This window comes from Spermophilus citellus (assembly GCF_964194105.1).
Source record: "Spermophilus citellus genome assembly, chromosome: 19".
NCBI lineage: Eukaryota > Metazoa > Chordata > Mammalia > Rodentia > Sciuridae > Spermophilus > Spermophilus citellus.
In genome coordinates this window covers 653,502-673,099 of record NC_138201.1, presented here as the reverse complement: position 1 = coordinate 673,099, position 19,598 = coordinate 653,502, and the positions used below count along the sequence as shown (strand labels likewise).

At 43.0% G+C, this 19,598-nt stretch overlaps 1 protein-coding gene across 2 annotated transcripts; it reads right to left on the bottom strand.

Moving 5' to 3' along the window:
- Nucleotides 1-3,704: 3,704 nt before the first annotated feature.
- KBTBD8 (kelch repeat and BTB domain containing 8) lies at nt 3,705-18,710 on the bottom strand. 2 transcript variants are annotated; one of them, XM_081276032.1, is made up of 4 exons: nt 18,612-18,710; nt 18,050-18,257; nt 12,493-13,607; nt 3,705-9,812 (listed from the first exon to the last, which is right to left on the bottom strand). In XM_081276032.1, the coding sequence occupies exons 1-4, from the start codon at nt 18,625-18,627 to the stop codon at nt 9,349-9,351; spliced, it is 1,803 nt and encodes a 600-aa protein (XP_081132158.1). In that variant the 5' UTR covers nt 18,628-18,710; the 3' UTR covers nt 3,705-9,348. The 2 variants fall into 2 exon arrangements, with proteins under 2 accessions (XP_081132158.1, XP_081132159.1); XM_081276033.1 differs by lacking the exon at nt 18,612-18,710 and having other exon boundaries at nt 17,910-18,186.
- Nucleotides 18,711-19,598: the final 888 nt, after the last annotated feature.

Sequence of the window (19,598 nt, the reverse complement as noted above, 5' to 3'; positions counted from 1 at the left end):
ACCCAGGCCAGCAGAGGAGGACCCTGTCCTGCGCGGTGTGTGAGGACAAGGAGTTACAGCACAGGAAGACCTCTGAGTCGGTCAGTCGGTGTGTGCGTCCCAGCTCATGAGCTTTGCAGGAGCCAGCATATTTCAGTCGGGATTTTATGCCCTCACGTGACAATGGGGACTTCATGGACAGAAGGTTCAGCCAAGTTTTCCCGAGTTGCTGTCACCTGAATGCCTGGTTTTCTCTGGACAGGTGGCGGCTTCTTCTTCTGTGTTATGCTCCTGGTGCCTGCAGCCCTCTGTTCTTGGCTCCTTTGAAAGCCGCCACATGGGCCTCCAGGGGTTGGCCTGCACAGGCCCGTCTCCCCTTGCTCCCCCGGCAAATGCCTGGAACTAGGACTGGACTGGGTGATGGCCAGGTTCGCATCTTCTCCTGACCTGTCCCTTCGCTCAGCTTCCTGTCTCCACACCCGTGCTGGCTGCAGCAAGCAATCTGCACAGTTATCCTGTCCCTTGGAGCCTGGCTCTTGCAGAAGTGAGCTCACTCGCTCTACACTCCACACTGGCTGCACCTCCGCCTTCTGGCCCCCTACTGGGGGTAGTGTGTGTGTGTGTGTGTGTGTGTGTGTGTGAGAGAGAGAGAGAGAGAGAGAGAGAGAGAGAGAGGGAGGGGTGGGGGGGATGCGGGGGGTGGGGTGGGGGGGGCTAACCTGTCTGCTCTTGGACTGTCTGTTCCCCTGAGTTCAACCATTCCCCTCCAGAGTCTGGGTTTCTTGGTAGTTTCAGGGAGGCGCAGGCCTACAGCTAGGTAGGTAATACACACAAAGGCATTTCAAACCCAGAAGGGACACGTCAGAGTGAGGGGGATTAGCCAGTGGTTCGTAAAGCACCGTGCTCTCCACTTGTGAGGTTGTTTAGCAGGTCAAATGTGCAGCGTGGCCCCCAGTGCAGTGTGGGCCATGGCTAGTTTCTGAAATCGTGAAATGAATTTTAAGAAAGAGTTGTGACCATCTCTTAGAAGCCTTCAGGGATAGTAGAGGATAGGAAAGGCAGCAGAATACAACAGACATGAGTATGTCAATATGTAAATCAGTGGAAGTGTAACTGATGTGATTCTGCAATCTGTATACGGGGTAAAAATGGGAGTTCATAACCCACTTGAACCAAAGTGAGAAATATGATATATCAAGAACTATGTAATGTTTTGAACAACCAATACAAAAATAAATAAAAAAAAAAAAGAAGCCTTCAGGGACGCCATCCTCAAACCCAAGCACAGATTTTGCTATGTGCCATATTTACCCACAAATATAAAAAGCCCATTTTTGTTCCCTGTGAAACAAAAATAAGCTTCTATAAAGTCATTTCATAAACTGTGGGCCACAGTTATTCTGGCACACATACTGTGCAACGTGGGGTTGAGATTCACGAGACTCCCGCTCCTGGGGCTTGGACCTGGGTGACAGGTACCATCTCCCTGGCCTCTCGGGCTGCACAAACACAACATGAGAACCTCCTGTCCTCTCACCTCCATGACCACATGCTCTGATGAGTTCACCCCTCCTTGGGCCAGAGCCCGTGTCCTCACCACACCCACTGCATGCCGTATTAAACACATGTGTGGCAGGACTTATCACAAGCAGATGTTTGGGATCAGGAGAGGGAAACAGATTTGGCTCTGGGGCAAGTTACACAAAAACTGCAAAACCGTCACCGTTAGCATTGTCTTACCCCAGGCCGGAGCTTCCCTCTCTGGGCTGCCCTCATCAGTCCTGCCTGGCTTGAAGGCTTTGGTGTGTGCCCCTCTGTGGTTTCACTCCGTGGAGCAAGGGCATGGAGAACCCTAACCAGGGAGCAGTTCAGAGGAGACAGGTGATGAGGATGGCCTGGCTGTGACTCATTCTCCATCCTGCTCTGGTTTTCTAGCCCAGTCTCCCCTGAGGCTGTGCAGAGCCCCTGCCCTCTGGCCTCCCCTGCTGGCTGGAGCCTCCCCACAGCCCCAGCTCTTGTTTTCTGTTCCTTGCACCTGCACTTTGTAAAACCACTTCCTCGTTTCTGGTCTTTAAATAGCCAGTTCCAGAAGACTTATGTTCTGCAGTGATTCTTCTTGGGTCTCATTTTGAAACTCGCTGCCTTGATATGACCGCTTGTGATCCCTTTCTTCTCTGGTAACTTCCCCGTTGCCTCTTCACTGACCCTTCACCTGAATTTCTTAGATCTGGCTCTTAGGTACACTTGACCTGTGAGCTAATTCATTTACTCAAAGTAGCTAAAACTGCTTTCTGGGTGCTAGACTCCCAGAATCCATGACTGACCATGACCGACCTGTTGATTTAGACCATCGGGCACGAGGGTTCCAACCGCCATAGGGTCTCAGGTTGCAGCCGCTCTGGGCACGTGTGCCTGTAGACTTCGCTCTAGCTACCCACCATGCGCAGTGCATTCTGACTTGTTTTATCCTTAAAGGACCTTTGCAAAGGAACTATAAACTATGAGATCTGAACCCTATGACATACTGCTGTGGACTAAATGTTTCCCCCTCACCCATCCCAATACACATGTTGGAATCCTACCCCCATGATGGTTTTAGAAGGCAGGTCTTCAGGAGGACAGAGCCTCAAGAATGGAATTAACACCCTCATAAAAAGTTACCAGATGGGCTAGGGATGTAGCTCAGAGGCAGAGGCAGAGCTCTTGCTTAGTATACTCAAGGCCCTAGATGCCACACACACAAACACTATAGCCAAATACACTGGTGCACACCTATAATCCCCGCGACAATAGAGGCTGAGGCCGGATGGCCTGGGCCATTCAGTGACACCGTCTTAAAAAAAGACTGGAGATGTTGCTCATGGTAATGCACCCCTGGGTTCAGTCCCCAGGACCAGGGGTAAAACACTTGCCTAGCTGTGTGAGGCCCTGAGTTTGATCACCAGCACCACAAAATGAACAAATGAAAACAATAAAACAAAACCCCCACAGGTACAGTCTTGCCCTCTGTCTCTGCTCAAGGACCCAACCAGGAAGAGGGCCCTCTCACCACAAGACCTGCCACAGCCTCTAGGACCATGAGGAATTCATGTTTGTGGTGTACACCACCCCGTCTAAGGCAATCTGTTAGTGACCCAAAGATGGACAATCCTTATCTCTAGACAAGAACAAAGGACAGCAAACTCTGAGGACAGGCCCTTGTCACTGTTTACAGACAGACAGATCTTAGTTTACAACTAGGTTACAAACCTTGTATAAGGTACTTCAAATACCATTTAATTTCAATGCTTTAAATGCACAGGACAGAAATGAAAGTGAGAACTGTGTGAACCCTGTGAGTGCGAGACTGTGAAATCGCTTCCACATGTGGCTTGTAGCCCAGAGTCCATGCTGTTCCTTCCTCCAGTACGTGCGTGCCTGGTGTCAGCTGTGACCGAGTGCTGTTCTACAAGGTCATGCATTAAGTCTGCCTAAAAGACAGCTACAGTACAGTTTCACTAACAACTGCAAACAATACGGAGTTCATTATCAGACACTATGATAAGTGTTTAAATGCCTATTGGATCCTCATAAAAATTCTAAGATGGACTACCCATTTCATGCATGAGAAAACTAAAGCTCACAAAGGTCGATAATCTCCCCATACTCACCAAAACTTCTTGCCCATAAGTCCTATATAAAACACTGAAAAACACATTACACAATTTGTTTGTTATTATTTATTACAGTGTTTTGTTCACCAAATCAGAGTTATACACATGTTTATGGAGGAGGAAAGGCAGAAAGGATCAAATCTTTTTTTCTTTAACAAACTAGGCAATAGAAAATGTTTCATATGAACATGATAAGCATAATTTAAAATGATTACACTGAAGTTTTCAATTTAATTTTAACAGTTTGGTAAAAATATCTTAAAATGATTGATGACTTTAATTAAATTATATCAAATCACTTTAATTTGGTCCTGGAGTGCTGGGTTATAAGGTACTCGAGAGTCAACGTTCTCTGAACTATATGCCAAGTAAGTCCATGAACATGTAATGACGAGTAAAAGATACGCCCAAATGCGTAGCATATGAACTTCTTACAAAGTCAGTCTTTTCAACTTTTTGTGTGTGAAACATATTAAATGTACAAAGAAGTGATAAACATTTATGTACAAACCAAATGATTCATCTGTCCAACCCACACGTACACATCAGGAGCTTGCTGTGGGGACTCAGCAAGAGTCTCACCTCAGCAAGAGGGTGTGAAGATATTGGGTGTCACCCCAGAACCTTAGGGGAAGAAAGGTCTGCTCCAGCTGAAAGACCCTCAGAGAAGGGAGGATGAAGGCGCCACCCTGGACTCAGGTGTAGGCGCTTCTTGTGGAAAATCTGAGGAAGACCCCCCCCAGCGTCTGGCAGAGGAGGGATAAGGATGATGAAGTACCCAGAAATAAAGGCCCACTCTCTCTCCAGGGAAAGAGCGTGGCCAGAGCTGGACAGAAGCAGGGAAACAGCATCCCCAACCCTCTCCCTGCAGCCTGCTCTTCCCTCCTGCAGGGAGGAGCATTAAACAGTCAACAGGGGTCAAGGGTTACAGCAGGGGTGCTGCACCCAGGAAGGGAGGACCCAGCAGGGGAGTCAGCAGAGAAGCTTCTGTGAAGGCTGCAGCCTCAGGCACAGGCTACTGAGGACTGAGATAGGCACACTACTCATTGCAGCCTGCAAAATCATCTTTCAGAAGTGAAGAGAAATACAGCAATCAAACTCTGAATTAGATCTTCTTTGCAGACCTGCCTTGCAAACAGTGTCAAATGAAAGTTGTTTGGGCAGAAAGAAATTGATTTACACCAGAAACAGACCTACACAAAGGAATGAACACTGTCAAGGAAGGAATACACAGAGGTAAAACATCTCTTATATGAATCGATCTGAAAGCAGAACTGCTGCAAGTAAAGCTAATACAGATGTGCTGAACAGCTACAGCATGTCCTGCAGAGTGAACTGAACAGCCTGCAAGGCACAGGCCACAGAGTGCCCACTCAGCTGCCTTGGGTCAGGTGAACAAGAACCCCGGGAAAGAACTCAAAGTATGATCCATGTATTAAGAGCAGATACAATAGAGTAATTAAAAAAGGTCAACACAAGAAAAAGCAAGAAAATAGGCAAAAACAGATTAAGAACAGCCAACAGAAAACAGCCACGAATATGGAAGATGTCAGTAAGCAACTTAAATGCCAGTGCTCTATAAAGAAGCTGCACAGAAACAGACTATCCGTGTACACAGGGTAAGTCCCAGCCAGGAGCTGTCTACCGGAGACCCAGTTTGCACATAAAGACGCAGTCAAAAGAAAAAGAAGTCAAGCTAGTGTAAAGTAAAAGAAAGCCAAGAAGCTGCACTAATTTTATACAGCAAGACCTCAGAACCAGAAAGATTATCAAGGATCAAAAAGAGGTATTACATAATTATGAAAGGGCATATTCTCCAAGTGGATATGATAAAAATATTCTGTACTAAAAATGAAAATGCAACATATCAAAATTTGTGGAATGCTATAAAAACAGTACTTAGAAGTTTACAGCATTAAATATACTACTAGAAAAAGAAGAAAGGTCTAAAAGAGCAGAAATCAATGCAATTGAAACACAAAACAATAGTGAGAAATCGTTAAAACTAGAGTTTGGTGCTTCAAGAAGACCAGTGCAATTGACAAGCCTCTAGCAAGTGAAACAAGAACAAAAAGAATAAACAAATTACCCATATCAGAAATGAAAGAGGGGTAAAAACTGCCAATTCCGTGGACATAAGGATGTAATGAACAACTCTAGGCCCACACATCTGTTCATGTTCTCTTGAAAGGCAGAAGTGAAACTCACAGGAGATACATACAACCCAGATTTCCCTATATTATCTGAGAATTGAACTAATACCCCTCCAAAATGGAGCATCAAGTCCAAATAGCTTCACTATACATATATCCTGCCATATACTTCAGGTTAAAATTACACCACTTTTCCATAATCTCTTCCAGAATGAGAAACAGTGGCTTATTAGTATAGTAAGAAGAAGGCCGCACCTCAGTGTGGCTGGAATCAAGTTGAGCCCGGGATGGTGACGGGGTTGAGGCGCAGACCATATAGATAAGGAGTTGGCTCTCTTATAGATAAGGGGATGGGAAGCCACTAGAGAAGTCTGAGCAGAAGAGGGACATGATCTGACCTATGTTTTAACAGGGTCATGAGACTATGTGTGGAAAAATTCCATAAGAGGTCAGGGATGGCAGGAGGAAGACAGGTTCAGGGGCAACTGATTATGTAGACAAGACAGGCTGGCTTAGACTGGATGAGAGTGGCAGTAGGGTACATGGACAGAGGGACAGCACAGGACCTTCTGACACATTGCATGTGAAGTGTGTAAGAGAATTGAGTCAAACACAGGAAAAGTTCAGGTCAGAACACAGGAGTTACTGAGATAAACAAGCTTCTTTAGAACTTAAAGAACATTACACACAATGATAGTGATTATTTCATTCTCTACCAAAGGCCAGGTTTTTAACAGATTAAAATCTATCATGACGTGAGGTATTTCGTGACTTCCAACAATTTTAACTCTGCAAAACTCACTCATTGGAGGTCAGACTACAACACTGGAAGTTTTAATCAGAAAAGGTTTTATTATAAGAAACAATGACATCAGGTAAAAATGCAAAAAATTGTGCAATTACGGCAAAATGTTTAAAAATATCTACACATTTGCCCCCATAGGACTACAGTACTTACTACATACCTGAGCACTGAACATCAAATGCCATATTACACTGCTTCACACAGGGAATCAGATTCCTTACAGATCACATCCACCTTTTGTCGTGCACCAGTGAAATCTGCCTGATGCTTAAGCATCAACTTGTAAGATAACAGAAAACAAAGATGGAAAATAAAGAATACAATTTCTACTTTCCTATGACACAGTTACACCAAGTCCAGTTTTCTATGTGTAAAAAATACATAGGAAAGTGCTACATACATTCTTCCAATGCAGAAACACAGCTAAAGTGGGACAAGTCAGACTTACCCCTAATCTGTGGCAGCCACTGTGTCTTTCACTTATATTCTCATACTATGAAAATGTGCCATCAAGTGTCTACACATTGACCCACACAGAGCACTAGGTTTTCTAGGACCTCTTCTGAAGCCATTTTAAACAGTGGCAAAACATCTGAGCTATATAACATAAACAGTTCTTCATATAAAATCCAATAGGTATTCTGCTGCTCTAGCAAATTCCAAGCCTTGGTCCTGACACACTACACTTAGATCATACCCTTGATATAAACTGTTATAGCAAAAGGATCAACCATTGTAGAGATCAACAGAATAAATCTGCTGTAGAATGAACCACAGCTTTGTTCTCTTCTGGATCCTACGGCACACAAACACTCAACGTTCTGTCTCGTTTTCAAGTAACATATTTTTCTAAATACAGAAGATTGTCAAAAAGCGGAAGAAAATCTTAGATACTCAACAAAGCTTGCAAAATAAATTACATGGTTATCTCTTGCAGAACTGGTTGTATTTCCCCCTGTCCTCAGCAATGTAAAACTGTAAAAAACAAAACTGGAAATAACCAAAAGATAAAATAAAAGACAAAGAAACCCGGGGGTGGGGTAAGATATTGACCGACAACGCTTGTCAAGAGATCACAGATGCACTGTCAAAGCCAATAAATAGAAGCCACATATCTAGCTTTCTAGGACTAGATTTTAAGATGTTAAGTCTACAAAGGCCATCCACTTGAACTTCCACTTCAGAAAACTGTCCCTACTTATAGAGGTCTTTGTAAAGCAGTTTGGAAAGTTTCTGAAAAACGAGGTATGTGATGCAAAGAGGCAATGTTTTAAATTGTTTTCACAGTATCATATTACAATTTGTGCAAGAGTGTTTAATACAAACCACGCAAGTTTGCTTTCTTCAAGAAAATCAAACTGTTCTGACTGAGGACAGACTGGGCTGTACTTAAATCCTTTATCAGACATTCTAGGCAGAGGCAAGACGACGTTCCAGTCCAGATACTTGTCTTAGATCCACAAACAAGTCTGTCCTTCATGTCAGTACTTCCTAACTCACCGTTAGAAATTCACCAGTTAAATGTGAAAAATGACCTCGTACCCATAGCCATGGTTCTGGTTCTCTCACTCTTCCTTGATCACCTTCAGCTAGAACGAGTATTTCAATGTAAAGTATTCATTACTGTTAAGTGCAAAAGGAAAATGATGAGGTTGTAATTGTAATATGAAATTTTAAAAGTCATTAAACTATTAAACCACTGGAGGGATTTTATGTTTCTGAAAAAACAAAATTTTAGAAGTAGATGTAAATCTTCACATTATGAGTTAACTTTCACTGAACTGACAATCTGGACAGGCAGAGGCTGGAAAAGGAGGTAGGGCAATAAAATGGCCCCTGTTAGTGCAAACTTGGTACAACAGTCTGACTGTTCTCCCACGGAATCCAGTCGGACAGTACCTGGCCATACCTTATCACAGTTAGCAAACCCTGTGAAATCACAAGAGGTCAACAGAGTACTACGGCCAATAAACTCACTATTCATGTCAAAGGAGAGCGCAGGCTCAGACCATTTCAACACTGTGTAGCTAGCTACACACCCAGATTAATTTATGCTAGCACCAGCCACCTGCCAATCTGAGCCCTTTCCAGGATTTAAAAAAATGAGACAGTGTTAGCACTTGAAGAAGTTTCTGACAGAAAACTGCCACTTAAAACTTTAGCTTAACTTAAAGGTACGTGGGAAACATGAAACTGTGGAACCAATAAGTTCTCTCTGAGACTAAGTTTCTCCTTCAGTCAGCTCTAGTGACAACGCATTTAAATCTCAGTCCACTTGAAAACAGTACACAAAAATATACACGTAAATACATATAAATATTAAGAATGAGGACCTAAGTTAGTGCTTCTGTGTTAGAGGTCACAGCTAAACAACTCCTAGTGATATTGCCTCAGATTGTTACCCGTATTTAAAATAAAGAGTCAGGTCCACCTGGTTTGTGTGTCTCCACCCAGGGACACCCTAACCGCGCTTATGGAGTGCATAGTTGTCTCGACTCCTCTAGTACCTTAGTGGCTATCACAAAACTCTAGGATGACAGGTTACTTAAATGCCAGGGGGAAATGCTGATAATTGCACTTTGTCACCTTTACCTTACTGAAATGAAAGCATCAGAGAAGCGAAAGCGAGTCCCTCCATGTTGTGAGCTTAGAAGCACCTATTTCTGTGCACAGAACTCGGCTTTCTTAAAGACAGACAGCGCTTCTTAGGACAGGTTTCCTGGCACGAGAGGCCAGAGACGCTGCGAGGCCCGCTGCCCTAGAGCACTTTCTGAAGACACTGAGGGTAGAGTTTGGCAACAGCACACTCAAAGTGCCGGCCCAGGTCCCAGAGCCGATCCGGAGTCTCATACACCTTCACCCACTGGTCGGCCGCCTCATCATACTGGTACAGGGAGTTCTTCCTGCTGGTTCTGAAGACGTGCTCCTCGACAGTCACTTGAGTAGCTCGGACAAACAGGTGAAGTTTATTCTGGAAGAGGACCAGCTTGAGGTACGGGTTGATGGACTGATCGCACGGGAAGTCCTTCTTGCGGGTCCACTTGTTCAGCTCAATGTTGTAGGCCTCCACAGTGAACATGCGCTGGTGATTCCCACTGGTTCCCGCCACATAGTAGATGGAGTCCTCGTACACCGCAGCCAAGCCCTGGATTCGAGGCACCGTCATGGGGGTTAGAAACCCCCAGTAGTCTTTTTGAGGCTCATAGAAGAGGAAAAATTCTCCTAGAAAGAGAAAACAAAAATGTGTACATTTTTATGTTTATTTTTGGTCATAGGCTGTTGTTCCAACCACTGGAGATAAAGGAGCATGATTTTCCAGATATTTCATTTTCTAAAATAAACAATGTAACAGATCCTGTTATGTTGGGGTGTTTCTTCTGGGGAGGTGTAATGCGTTTCTCTGGCTTGATGGCCAAATAACAGTGAAGAGCTTGGCTCCATTTGTTCCAACCAATGTGTGTCACTGAAAGTTTATTTTAGGCCAGCTCTGAAACAGCATTATTAGGAATGCTCAGTCAGTAAGGCCAAACATATACATACAGCTTACTCATACACACTGCTACCTATTTCTAATTAATTAAAAAAGACCAGTTCAGACTGGTGCTTATAGATCACTGATGTACTTACCTGAGTGCTCCTATAATGCAGAGATAAATTTCAACAAGAGAAAACCTTGCTTTCATACGACAGATACACATGCACCGTTTATGGAGTTGACTGAGTGAATTTGGCAATAAACAGTATGCCAAATGAGACTGAAAATACGAAAACGTCTATTAGAATTAGTGAAGACTTACAAGAATTTTACTAACATTTGTACAAAATCTTGTAGATGTTTCAGACCTGGGAGTGTCTGCATATACACAAGTTGATATCTGGATGCTCAAGTTGTTTGTACATTATGACTGTACAATTCATTTCATTTTTTTAATGTAAATAAGCTTTGTTTAAATTATAAATACCTGCTTTGAAATTAAGCTTCCCCTTGAAATCTATTTTAAACTGGAGTCACTCTCATCTGATGTTCAGCAATGATATCTGAACCTCGTTTTCCGTAGGTCCCAGCTTTAATCGCTTGCCTAATCCACGACTATCAGTCAGAGGAATCAAAACTTTAATGTGTGCAAATTCTCCACAGTTTTTTTTACAGGAAGGAAAAGATGACACACATAAAAAGTTGATTTTTTAAGATCTAAAGTCCTCTTTAATAAAGTGAAATCAATAAGCAATTAAGAGAAACCCCATGGCCCCAGATTCTTCTTATATAAAATACAGCCTTGGATTAAATGATGCTCACTCTGAAGTCCCATTAATTCACTGCTGTTTTGCTGCAGTGGTTGCATTCACACATGACCTTTACATTCCTCTGGCTGTCCTATGGTAAACCCTACCTCTGTCCATGAACCAGTGAGCCACAGGCACACTTCATACCAGGCCACATACATTCTACATTCTTAGGTTCCATTTTTTGGCAAGACCGACCAGCCCAAATCATGCTGTACTTCTGTGTAACTAAAACAAGGCACTATTCCTTCTGGAAAATTAACCTGAAGCCGAGGTATTCAGGCATTTTCAGGAGGTTTTAGGTAAAGGGTTGGAGCAAAGACCATGATTTAAAAAAATAGGTAGATAAGGGCTTAAAAATCAGGTCTATCTTCATGATAGTGGCCTCTCTTTCTGTTTTATTAAAGCAGAAGTGGAGGAAAACATTTACATATAACCCATTAAGAAACACAGAAGAAAAAGAAAGGTTTTGGTCATATCTATGTTGCACTCAGCATTCAAGCAACTGAAAGGTGTAAGAAAAAAAAATTGAGAGTCTTGGGCTGGGGATGTGGCTCAAGCGGTAGCGCGCTCGCATGCACTGGGTGCTGGGTTCGATCCTCAGCACCACATAAAAATAAAGATGTTGTGTCCACAAAAACTAAAAAATAAATATTTAAAAATCCTTTCTCTTTAAAAGAAAAAAAAAATTGAGAGTCTTGTTCTCACAGTCAGAATCCCGTTCCCTCTTCCTGTTGCTCTACTTAGCACTGGTCCTCAAAACTAAACACAAGTCACTCCAATAGTAGCAACAGTAAGAAAAAGGTGACATCTGAAAGTTTTTCAGAGCAAGGAAATTGAAAACAACCTGTCATGAAAGGCAACACAGTGAACTTAAAACCTGAAAGCTAGGGGCTAGGGATGTGGCTCAAGCGGTAGCGCGCTCGCCTGGCATGCGTGTGGCCCGGGTTCGATCCTCAGCACCACATACAAACAAAGATGTTGTGTCCGCTGAGAACTAAAATAAATAAATACATAAATAAATTCTCTCTCTCTCTCTCTCTCCCCCCCTCCTCTCTTTAAAAAAAAAAAAAACCTGAAAGCTATAATTTCAACCTCTTTGTAATCAATTTTCATAACTCTGGCAATGATAAGGTGTGTGCAAAACCCTCTGGTAACTGAGAACATAACTATAGTTAAAGCTTTGTCCTTTTTTCTTTTAAACCAATCCAGTAAGTTCCATAAAACAGCAGTTGTTACATCTCTTGGTCATTCATATTATTAAAGAATAAAAATTGCCACATATTGACATTATTGTTCAAAATCTTAAAACTACTCTGAAATAGTCCTTCCAAAACTCTGCACTGTTTATTACCGAAGACTTCGAGAGTACTTATTCTATATGATAACACGGGCAAAAAACTTAGAGGATCAATGTAGTAATGGAAAAATACTTTTAAGCATTTTAAACTTTTTGGTTCAAAAGTTTACTTTCCTTAAAGGTTCTCCACAGAACAGACTGTTCTAACGGTTTATGATGAGGAAGGCAGAGAAGCCTCGACCACCAGGAACCGTCAGGCACAAGGAGGGCACGCATGTGCTACCCTGCCATGGGGCATGAAGGCCCGTGGTCACCTACCCTGTAAGACATAGATCTTCTCTCTATACTCCACAGCACTGTGGAACTCCATGGCGACAGGCATTGCACACACAGTCCTCCAACAGTTCTCTCTGCTGTCATAGCATTCCACAGACTTCAGGGAGTTACGCCCGTCACCCTCGTAAACGCGACCTCCAATTGCATACATTTTACCACAGCAGTACACCAGTCTGCAGCCTATTCTGGCTCGAAGCAAGGATGGTTTGGACAGCCATCTATTGGTGGAATGGTCATACATCCAGAAATCGTTTTCTGCCTTGTGGTCAATGGAGACCTCACTGCTGCTTGGCCTGTACCCTCCTGCAATGTAAATGTCATTATCTGGCGATACCAGAATCCCAACTTCTCTCAGGTCATTCGGTGGTTTGCATAGCTTAAACACCCTTCCTGTGGCAATATCCAGACAAGGCACTGTTTGCTTCTTTATTGAGTGTTTGTGGGCAGCATCGAAACATATGATCATTTCAGAAGCAGTCATCCCCAGCCTTTGAGTGCAGCCATTGGTGTTGGACGGTGCCCTTTCCACACAGCCTGTGGCTATGGCCTGTGCAAACTGAGGTGGAATTTTCTCTATGAAGGTATCTTCCATCAGAGGAAAACGTATGCATTTGGCAAAAATTTCTGGAAGGTGCAATTCTCGTTCATTCTGTTCGTGTTCAAACCACCGCACAATGCTTTCATACACATGTTCTTCTCGGTCCACATTTAGGTCGTCACTGTCTAGAATGCTTATCAGCTGGTCTTTTGTCAGCTGCAGAAACTCCTGTTCTTTGGTGACACAAAGAAACTTTTTACGAATATATTCTTTTGATCTGTCTCCAAGTTCCTGATGACCATAATGATCAGCAAAGATAAAGACCCCAATGGAATTCTGTGGGTCCAGATGACTGACCATGTACTGAGCACACTGGTCCTGGATAGATGGGATCTGGAAGATGCTAGCGGCAGTGAACAAGGCTTGAACGTTGGCCTCTGTCAGAACAACTCTGGAGGTGTAGGCATAATTCAGTACTAAATCCATTGATTCAGCTTCAACACCAACTATTCGAATTTCTTTCTGGGTACTTTCTGTAAGGCCGCTAGTGAACATGGATCTAAGAAGGAGAGAATGGTTAGTATTTTATGCAAATAAAAATTACAGTGACAAATTTTTTACAAAGATAACCTTTTGAAACTAAATGAATATATTCCCTTATATTCCAAATGGGGATTAAAAACTGACCATCTACTAGGAGTTAGTCTGGCTGATCCCCCAAACCTACTGTTCAGATAGTCCACTTGGTGCCATCTCAAAATATGCCACACTGCAGAGTGTTCAGGCTGAAATCACTTGAGGAGCTGTTAACTGTAGGAACGGTCACTGCCTAACTTTCCCCTACATGTAGCAGCCATGGAGATGCTTTGGGAAGGAATTTCCTTCACATACCAAAGCTGGAAAACAGCCGTGATCACCGAGGAATTGGGCAACTGTGGCTGCAGCAAGCTGAACAAACAAGCTCTGAAGTGTCCCTTATCTTCGAGGAGCTTCTGCCTCCTCCCACCCTGTACAATGCTCAGTAACGCCCTAGGATTCATTAACCTGATCCAGGCAGCCATCCACCTTGTTTTCTCTCACAAACTTATTGTTCCTTTAAGGAAAAAAAGCATCATGCTTTGGCCATTTCTTTGACTTCACCTTTATGTGAAGATTCCCATGTTCAGGGAAAATTAGGAAAACTTCCATGCTTTCCCCTCATTAATTAGTTGTTGAGTTAACTCCAGACCCAGCTGAAGAGCCCACAAAAGAATTAAAGCTGGTGGAGGCGGGACAGGGGATACAGCTCAGTTGGTAGAGTACACAAGGCCCTAGGTTCAATCCCCAGCATAATAATAATAATAATAATAATAATAATAGTGATAGAGGACATCTGTCTCTCCCTCACAGAGACAATGATGAAAAATGGAGAATATTTTGAGTCAAGCAAAACCAAGATGTGACCTGGCCCATTTCAGGTTCTGACTCTCCTTGGTTTCTAGTTGAGTTGCCTTATGAACCTGACATCTTAGATTGCCCTGCCCCAAAAGGTTTAAGAGCATCAGTATGTGGGCTGGGGATGTGGCTCAAGCGGTAGCACGCTCGCCTGGCATGCGTGCGGCCCGGGTTCGATCCTCAGCACCACATACAAACAAAGATGTTGTGTCCACCGATAACTAAAAAATAAATATTAAAAATTCTCTCTCTCTCTCCCCTCCTCTCTCACTCTCTTTAAAAAAAAAAAAAAAAAAAAAAAAAGAGCATCAGTATGAGACAGTAACTCAGGGAGACAGTCTAATAAAGCTTCTGTCCCACTGGACATTACAACTAGTACCCAAAATATATCTCTAAAAATTTCATCTTTAAAAAAAAAAAAAAAAAGAGGTTCAAAAGCACATATTCTCTCCCCACACTTTCTGAAACTAATGTTAGCAGATGAATGTTCCCTTAATGTTTACAAGATTTTTAAAGATGACTTCACTTACCCTTTGACATTGTGAAGATCTTTCCTTAAAAGATATACTTCATCTCAGTTAGAATTACCATGTCTTACCTACTTATATCCACACATAAATAAAAATTACATTAAGGTTAATATAATGCCCTTTTCTAAAGAGAGTTTAACATTTGACACAACAATAATTCTTTGGAGATAATTTGTTTTTTAATCCCAAACTTTTGACAATTTTTTTTCCTCAAAATTAAAATATTGGTGCATTCATGGACTTTCTTCGTCAAAACATTAAGTAGTTAAATAACTGGCTTGTGAAGTAGAAATCATTTTCAAACTTCATTACCATTCTTTCCTTTAAGGCTTCATTCAAGGTTATTCATAAATGAAATACAAAAATCAAATCCAAACCTCTTTAAAAAGCCATTTGAAAAAAGATCTGTATACTATTTACCTTCGACTTAAAGTTCTAGTATGCTTAAGGTTTGCTGAAGAAATTAATCTAACATTGGTGATAATCCTTTCATTTTTATTTTAAGTGTTAGAATATGAAAAACATCCTTAAATGGGAAGATTTCCAGTCAACTTTGAAGACATGGAATTAATTTTGAAAGGCAGGATAAGAAGCACAGAGCCCAGCTGGCTTAATCATCTTTGAGTTCTACTTTTATTTCCATAATGTAAATTTTAAGTGTAATATCAAAAGATTTTTCACAATGACTAAAAACTAGATGTTCCCATGCATGAGCTGGTTTTCAATTCTGGTGCTGAAAGACTCACCTATACAGCCACCAATTAAAAAGAAAACTAGAGCCCGTCGTTAGGTGGAGACTGGCTCCCCAAGGAAGTGAGGATCACCGCAGGGGAGCGGGTCCTGACCTGAGCAGGCTGGTCTCCCACACAGGGGCTGACTATCTCTGTTCTAACAGGTTCTTCATGTAAACATTCAGTAGGAGCACTCCTGCACACATGACTGGGAGCAGCAAAGCACTTCTAACAACCCGACGACTGGAACTATCAAACAGCCATGCCAGGTTTCCAGCTATTCTAATTCTTTCACTGTGAAGCCAGACTTCCTTTAAGGCTTCATTCAAGGTTATTCATAAATGAAATACAAAAATCAAATCCAAACCTCTTTAAAAAGCATCTCAGTCACACTGGAAAGTATGACTTTCCAGATTCCACATCAAGCATAGCATGGGTGCCAAAAACTCCTGTACCAAAATTCTAGCAAGAGATAAGAAACTAACCCTTCAGTTATCTAGTCACACATCTTTATTTAAATGCACATATCTTACGCTCAGAAAGTTTTCTAGGCATACTATGAAAATTAAGAAAATCTATTGCAAGCATACTTCTTTTAAAGTAATTTTTCTAGGCCCTCAAATCTAATTTTCATTAAATCTGACACTTAAAAATATAATCTAGAGCATAAAATTTCATAAAACAGACTTTTTCCCTTTGGAGTTTCATTTATTTACTTTACCATTCAAATTTAAAATATAATTAAAATTTTTGAAAGAATATTTTGAAGAGGACTTTATCCACTTTCCTTCCTTAAGAGTCTGAAATAAGTAAAAAGCCTGACTCTGGAGTCAATTCTAGTCTCTGCTATTTTGTAGTCAGATGATGTAGGCATCGCTCTATGATCCTCAGTTTCTTCACATGTAAAATGGGAATAACAACTGCACTGAAATGAGGATTATAAAGATGATGTAAAGTAACACATGTAAAGTATGCTTAGCTTGGAGCTTGACAAGGAGCAATAGTGCCACATATTTAAACACATATCTATTCAATAGTGTGGACAAGTCAATCTCACCAGGAGTTTCCATTGCCAAGCCAAACTTCACATATGTGAGTTTCATCTTTTTCCCTTCCAACTGTCTTGTGATAATTAATACTGGGTAGTCCAATCACTTACCCAAGGCAAGTCTAAATGATTATATCACAAGCATCAGACCCAGGTAACTATTTTTAACCAAGCATTCTGAGAAAGAGGAACCAGAAAGTAATCTGGAACATTACATTACTGTGTGCCCTATAAAGGTAAGCAGAAAAAGAACACTAAAAATGTGTGCTTGACATGATGATTTTACTGTCATTCATGCACCACTTTTGAATATTGAAGGGCATGTGGGCACCTGAAACAAAAGAAGTTACCCACAGGGAGGAAACTACCTTTTCCATGAATCTCAAAACTAGGAAGCAATTTTTCAAACCCAAGTTTTAAATGTTTACTTTTCAACATTTTATGATAAACCAACCTAAATTAAAGTGATAAAAATGCTTCTAAAATCTTGGAAATAATCTCTAGTTTGGTGCCTATAACACAAACAAACTATATTCATTTTTATTCTACTGCTTTTACCCCCATGGTTTTAAGACAATGTACTGAATGGTCATTTGTCATTTGTTTGTGAAGGACAAGTTTCTATGATTTTAAACTCCAAAAGAGATACACATACTAAAAAAAAAAAAAAAAAAAATGCATCATGAGTAATTTTTTGGAACAGATTCTAAATCAGCACTGCTTAATTAAAAAAATTTTTTTGTAGTTGTAGATGGACAGCAGGCGTTTATTTATTTATTAATTAATTTATGTATGTATGTTTATGTAGTGCTGAGGCTCCAACCCAGTGCCTCCCACGTGCTAGGCTAGAGGTCTGCCACTGAGCTACAGTCCCAGTCCCCCTGAAAACTTTTAACGATGCAAATGCTATTTATCTGTGCTGCCCAATACGGCAGCTACTAAGTAGCACTACAAGTGGCTACTAAGCACTTAAACTGTGTTTAGTGTACTTGAGGAACTGGTTTAATTTTAAATGATTTGTTCAAACGGCGACATGTCGCTCGTGGCTGCCATGTTGAGTAGCACAAATCTAGATTTCCTGGTCGTCAATGTCAAACCACCAACTTTAAAACAGCCACCTGAGCGCTGGAGGAATCCCTGAAGCGAGCAGCAGGGCCCTGTGGGGACGAGACCCGCTGGCCCCATCTCGTGATAATCGTCATCGTCATCTCGCGGAGGAGTCGGTGCGGACACCAGCAGGAGTCCGGCGCCCTCATACCTGAAGTAGGGGCTGATGGCAGCGAGGACGTTCCTGTGGCAGGAAAAGGTCTTCCCATGGTCCACTTCCACTACGATGTCCGTCAGCTGTGCCTCCTCGTACATGGCTCTGAGCTGCTTGAGGACACTGCACGCGTGGGAGGGGTCCACGGCGTCGCTGGCTGCGTCCGCAGACGGAGTCCCATTCGGCGTCGGGGACTTACTTAAATCTAGGGAGGAAAACTGGCCGTAGAACCACGCAAGTTCCGGCCAGCCCCGCGTCCCGGGGCTCTCGGCTCGGCTCCGAGCCCTGCACGACGCACGCCGGTCCGCAGGGCCGCGAGGCCGGCCTGCGGCCAGACGGCGGCGGCCTCCGCCAAATCGCGCCCGCGCCCGCGCCCGCCACGGGACGCGCGGCGGCACCGGCGAGGTCTCAGACCGCAGAGCCGGCTCCGCGCCGCAGCGCTACACGAGAGGCTCCCCCGCTGGTGGGTCCCCGACGCCCTCCCCCGCCTCAGGCCCGCCCAGTCACCAGCCCCGACCACCTACGCCCGCCCTCCATCCTGCGCCCCCGCGGTGCCCACCTGCGCACGCGGCCATTGCGCGCTGGGCCCGGCTCCAGCTCTTTAAAGAGGAAATGTCATTTCGCTTCTCTCGCTCCCGGGTTCCGGCTCTTCTAAGCTCTCCGGGCCAATGGGGTGGCCTATTAGCCTGGCTCCGCCCCCACCTCACGAACTACTGGCACTGATTGGCCACAATGTGTGAACGTGCGCGCCGGGAAATGTAGTTTCATTGTCTCGCTCCCGCGTGGTCGGTCAGGCGGGGACCAGGCTGGGGTTCCTATTGGCCGGCTGGGGCGCAGGTGGAGCGAAGGGCTGAGCGAGCCCACGCCGGGATTCCTATTGGCCGGTTTGATTGGGGGTGGAGCTCTGGGATTCGGCGGGGCCAGGACCGGATTCCTATTGGCTGGCTCGCGCGGAGGTGGAGCGCAGAGGCTGTACGGAGGCTGTGCGAAGGAACGCCGGGGTTCTTATTGGCCAGCTCGGGAGCAGGTGGAGAGATGGGTGTGTCTACAAGAAAGGATAGATTTTATTGTTTACCTGTTTCTATTTACTCATCCTGTGTTTCTGGCATCTAACAGGTGTCTGCCACCTTATTGATATTATTAAAAAGAAAAAAAGTAAAGCACAAATGAACTAGCGTGGGTATTGCTAGACTTTTGAATGTAAGGGTGAGTTACCAGTGAATGGGAAAGAATTTTATTAGAGAGGGAAATCTACTTAATAAAGGATATTGGGATTTAGATTGTGATTGAGAAATGGAGAAAGACGAAAAACAATTGATTTCTGTCCACTAGAAATGGAAAGTTGCAAGTTCCCATGCAAATGAACAGGAAGGAAGTGGTGTTTCCCCTAGGCACTTAAGATTGTATGAAAATCCTTAATGAACAGTTCTGCGTGGATGAATTTCATTTAGTTTTTGATTCTGGTAACTTTAAATGCCTATTTTCTATGAGTTCAATTATTAAAATAGTGGTTTTGCTCACAATATTGATGATATTAAGAAAAATG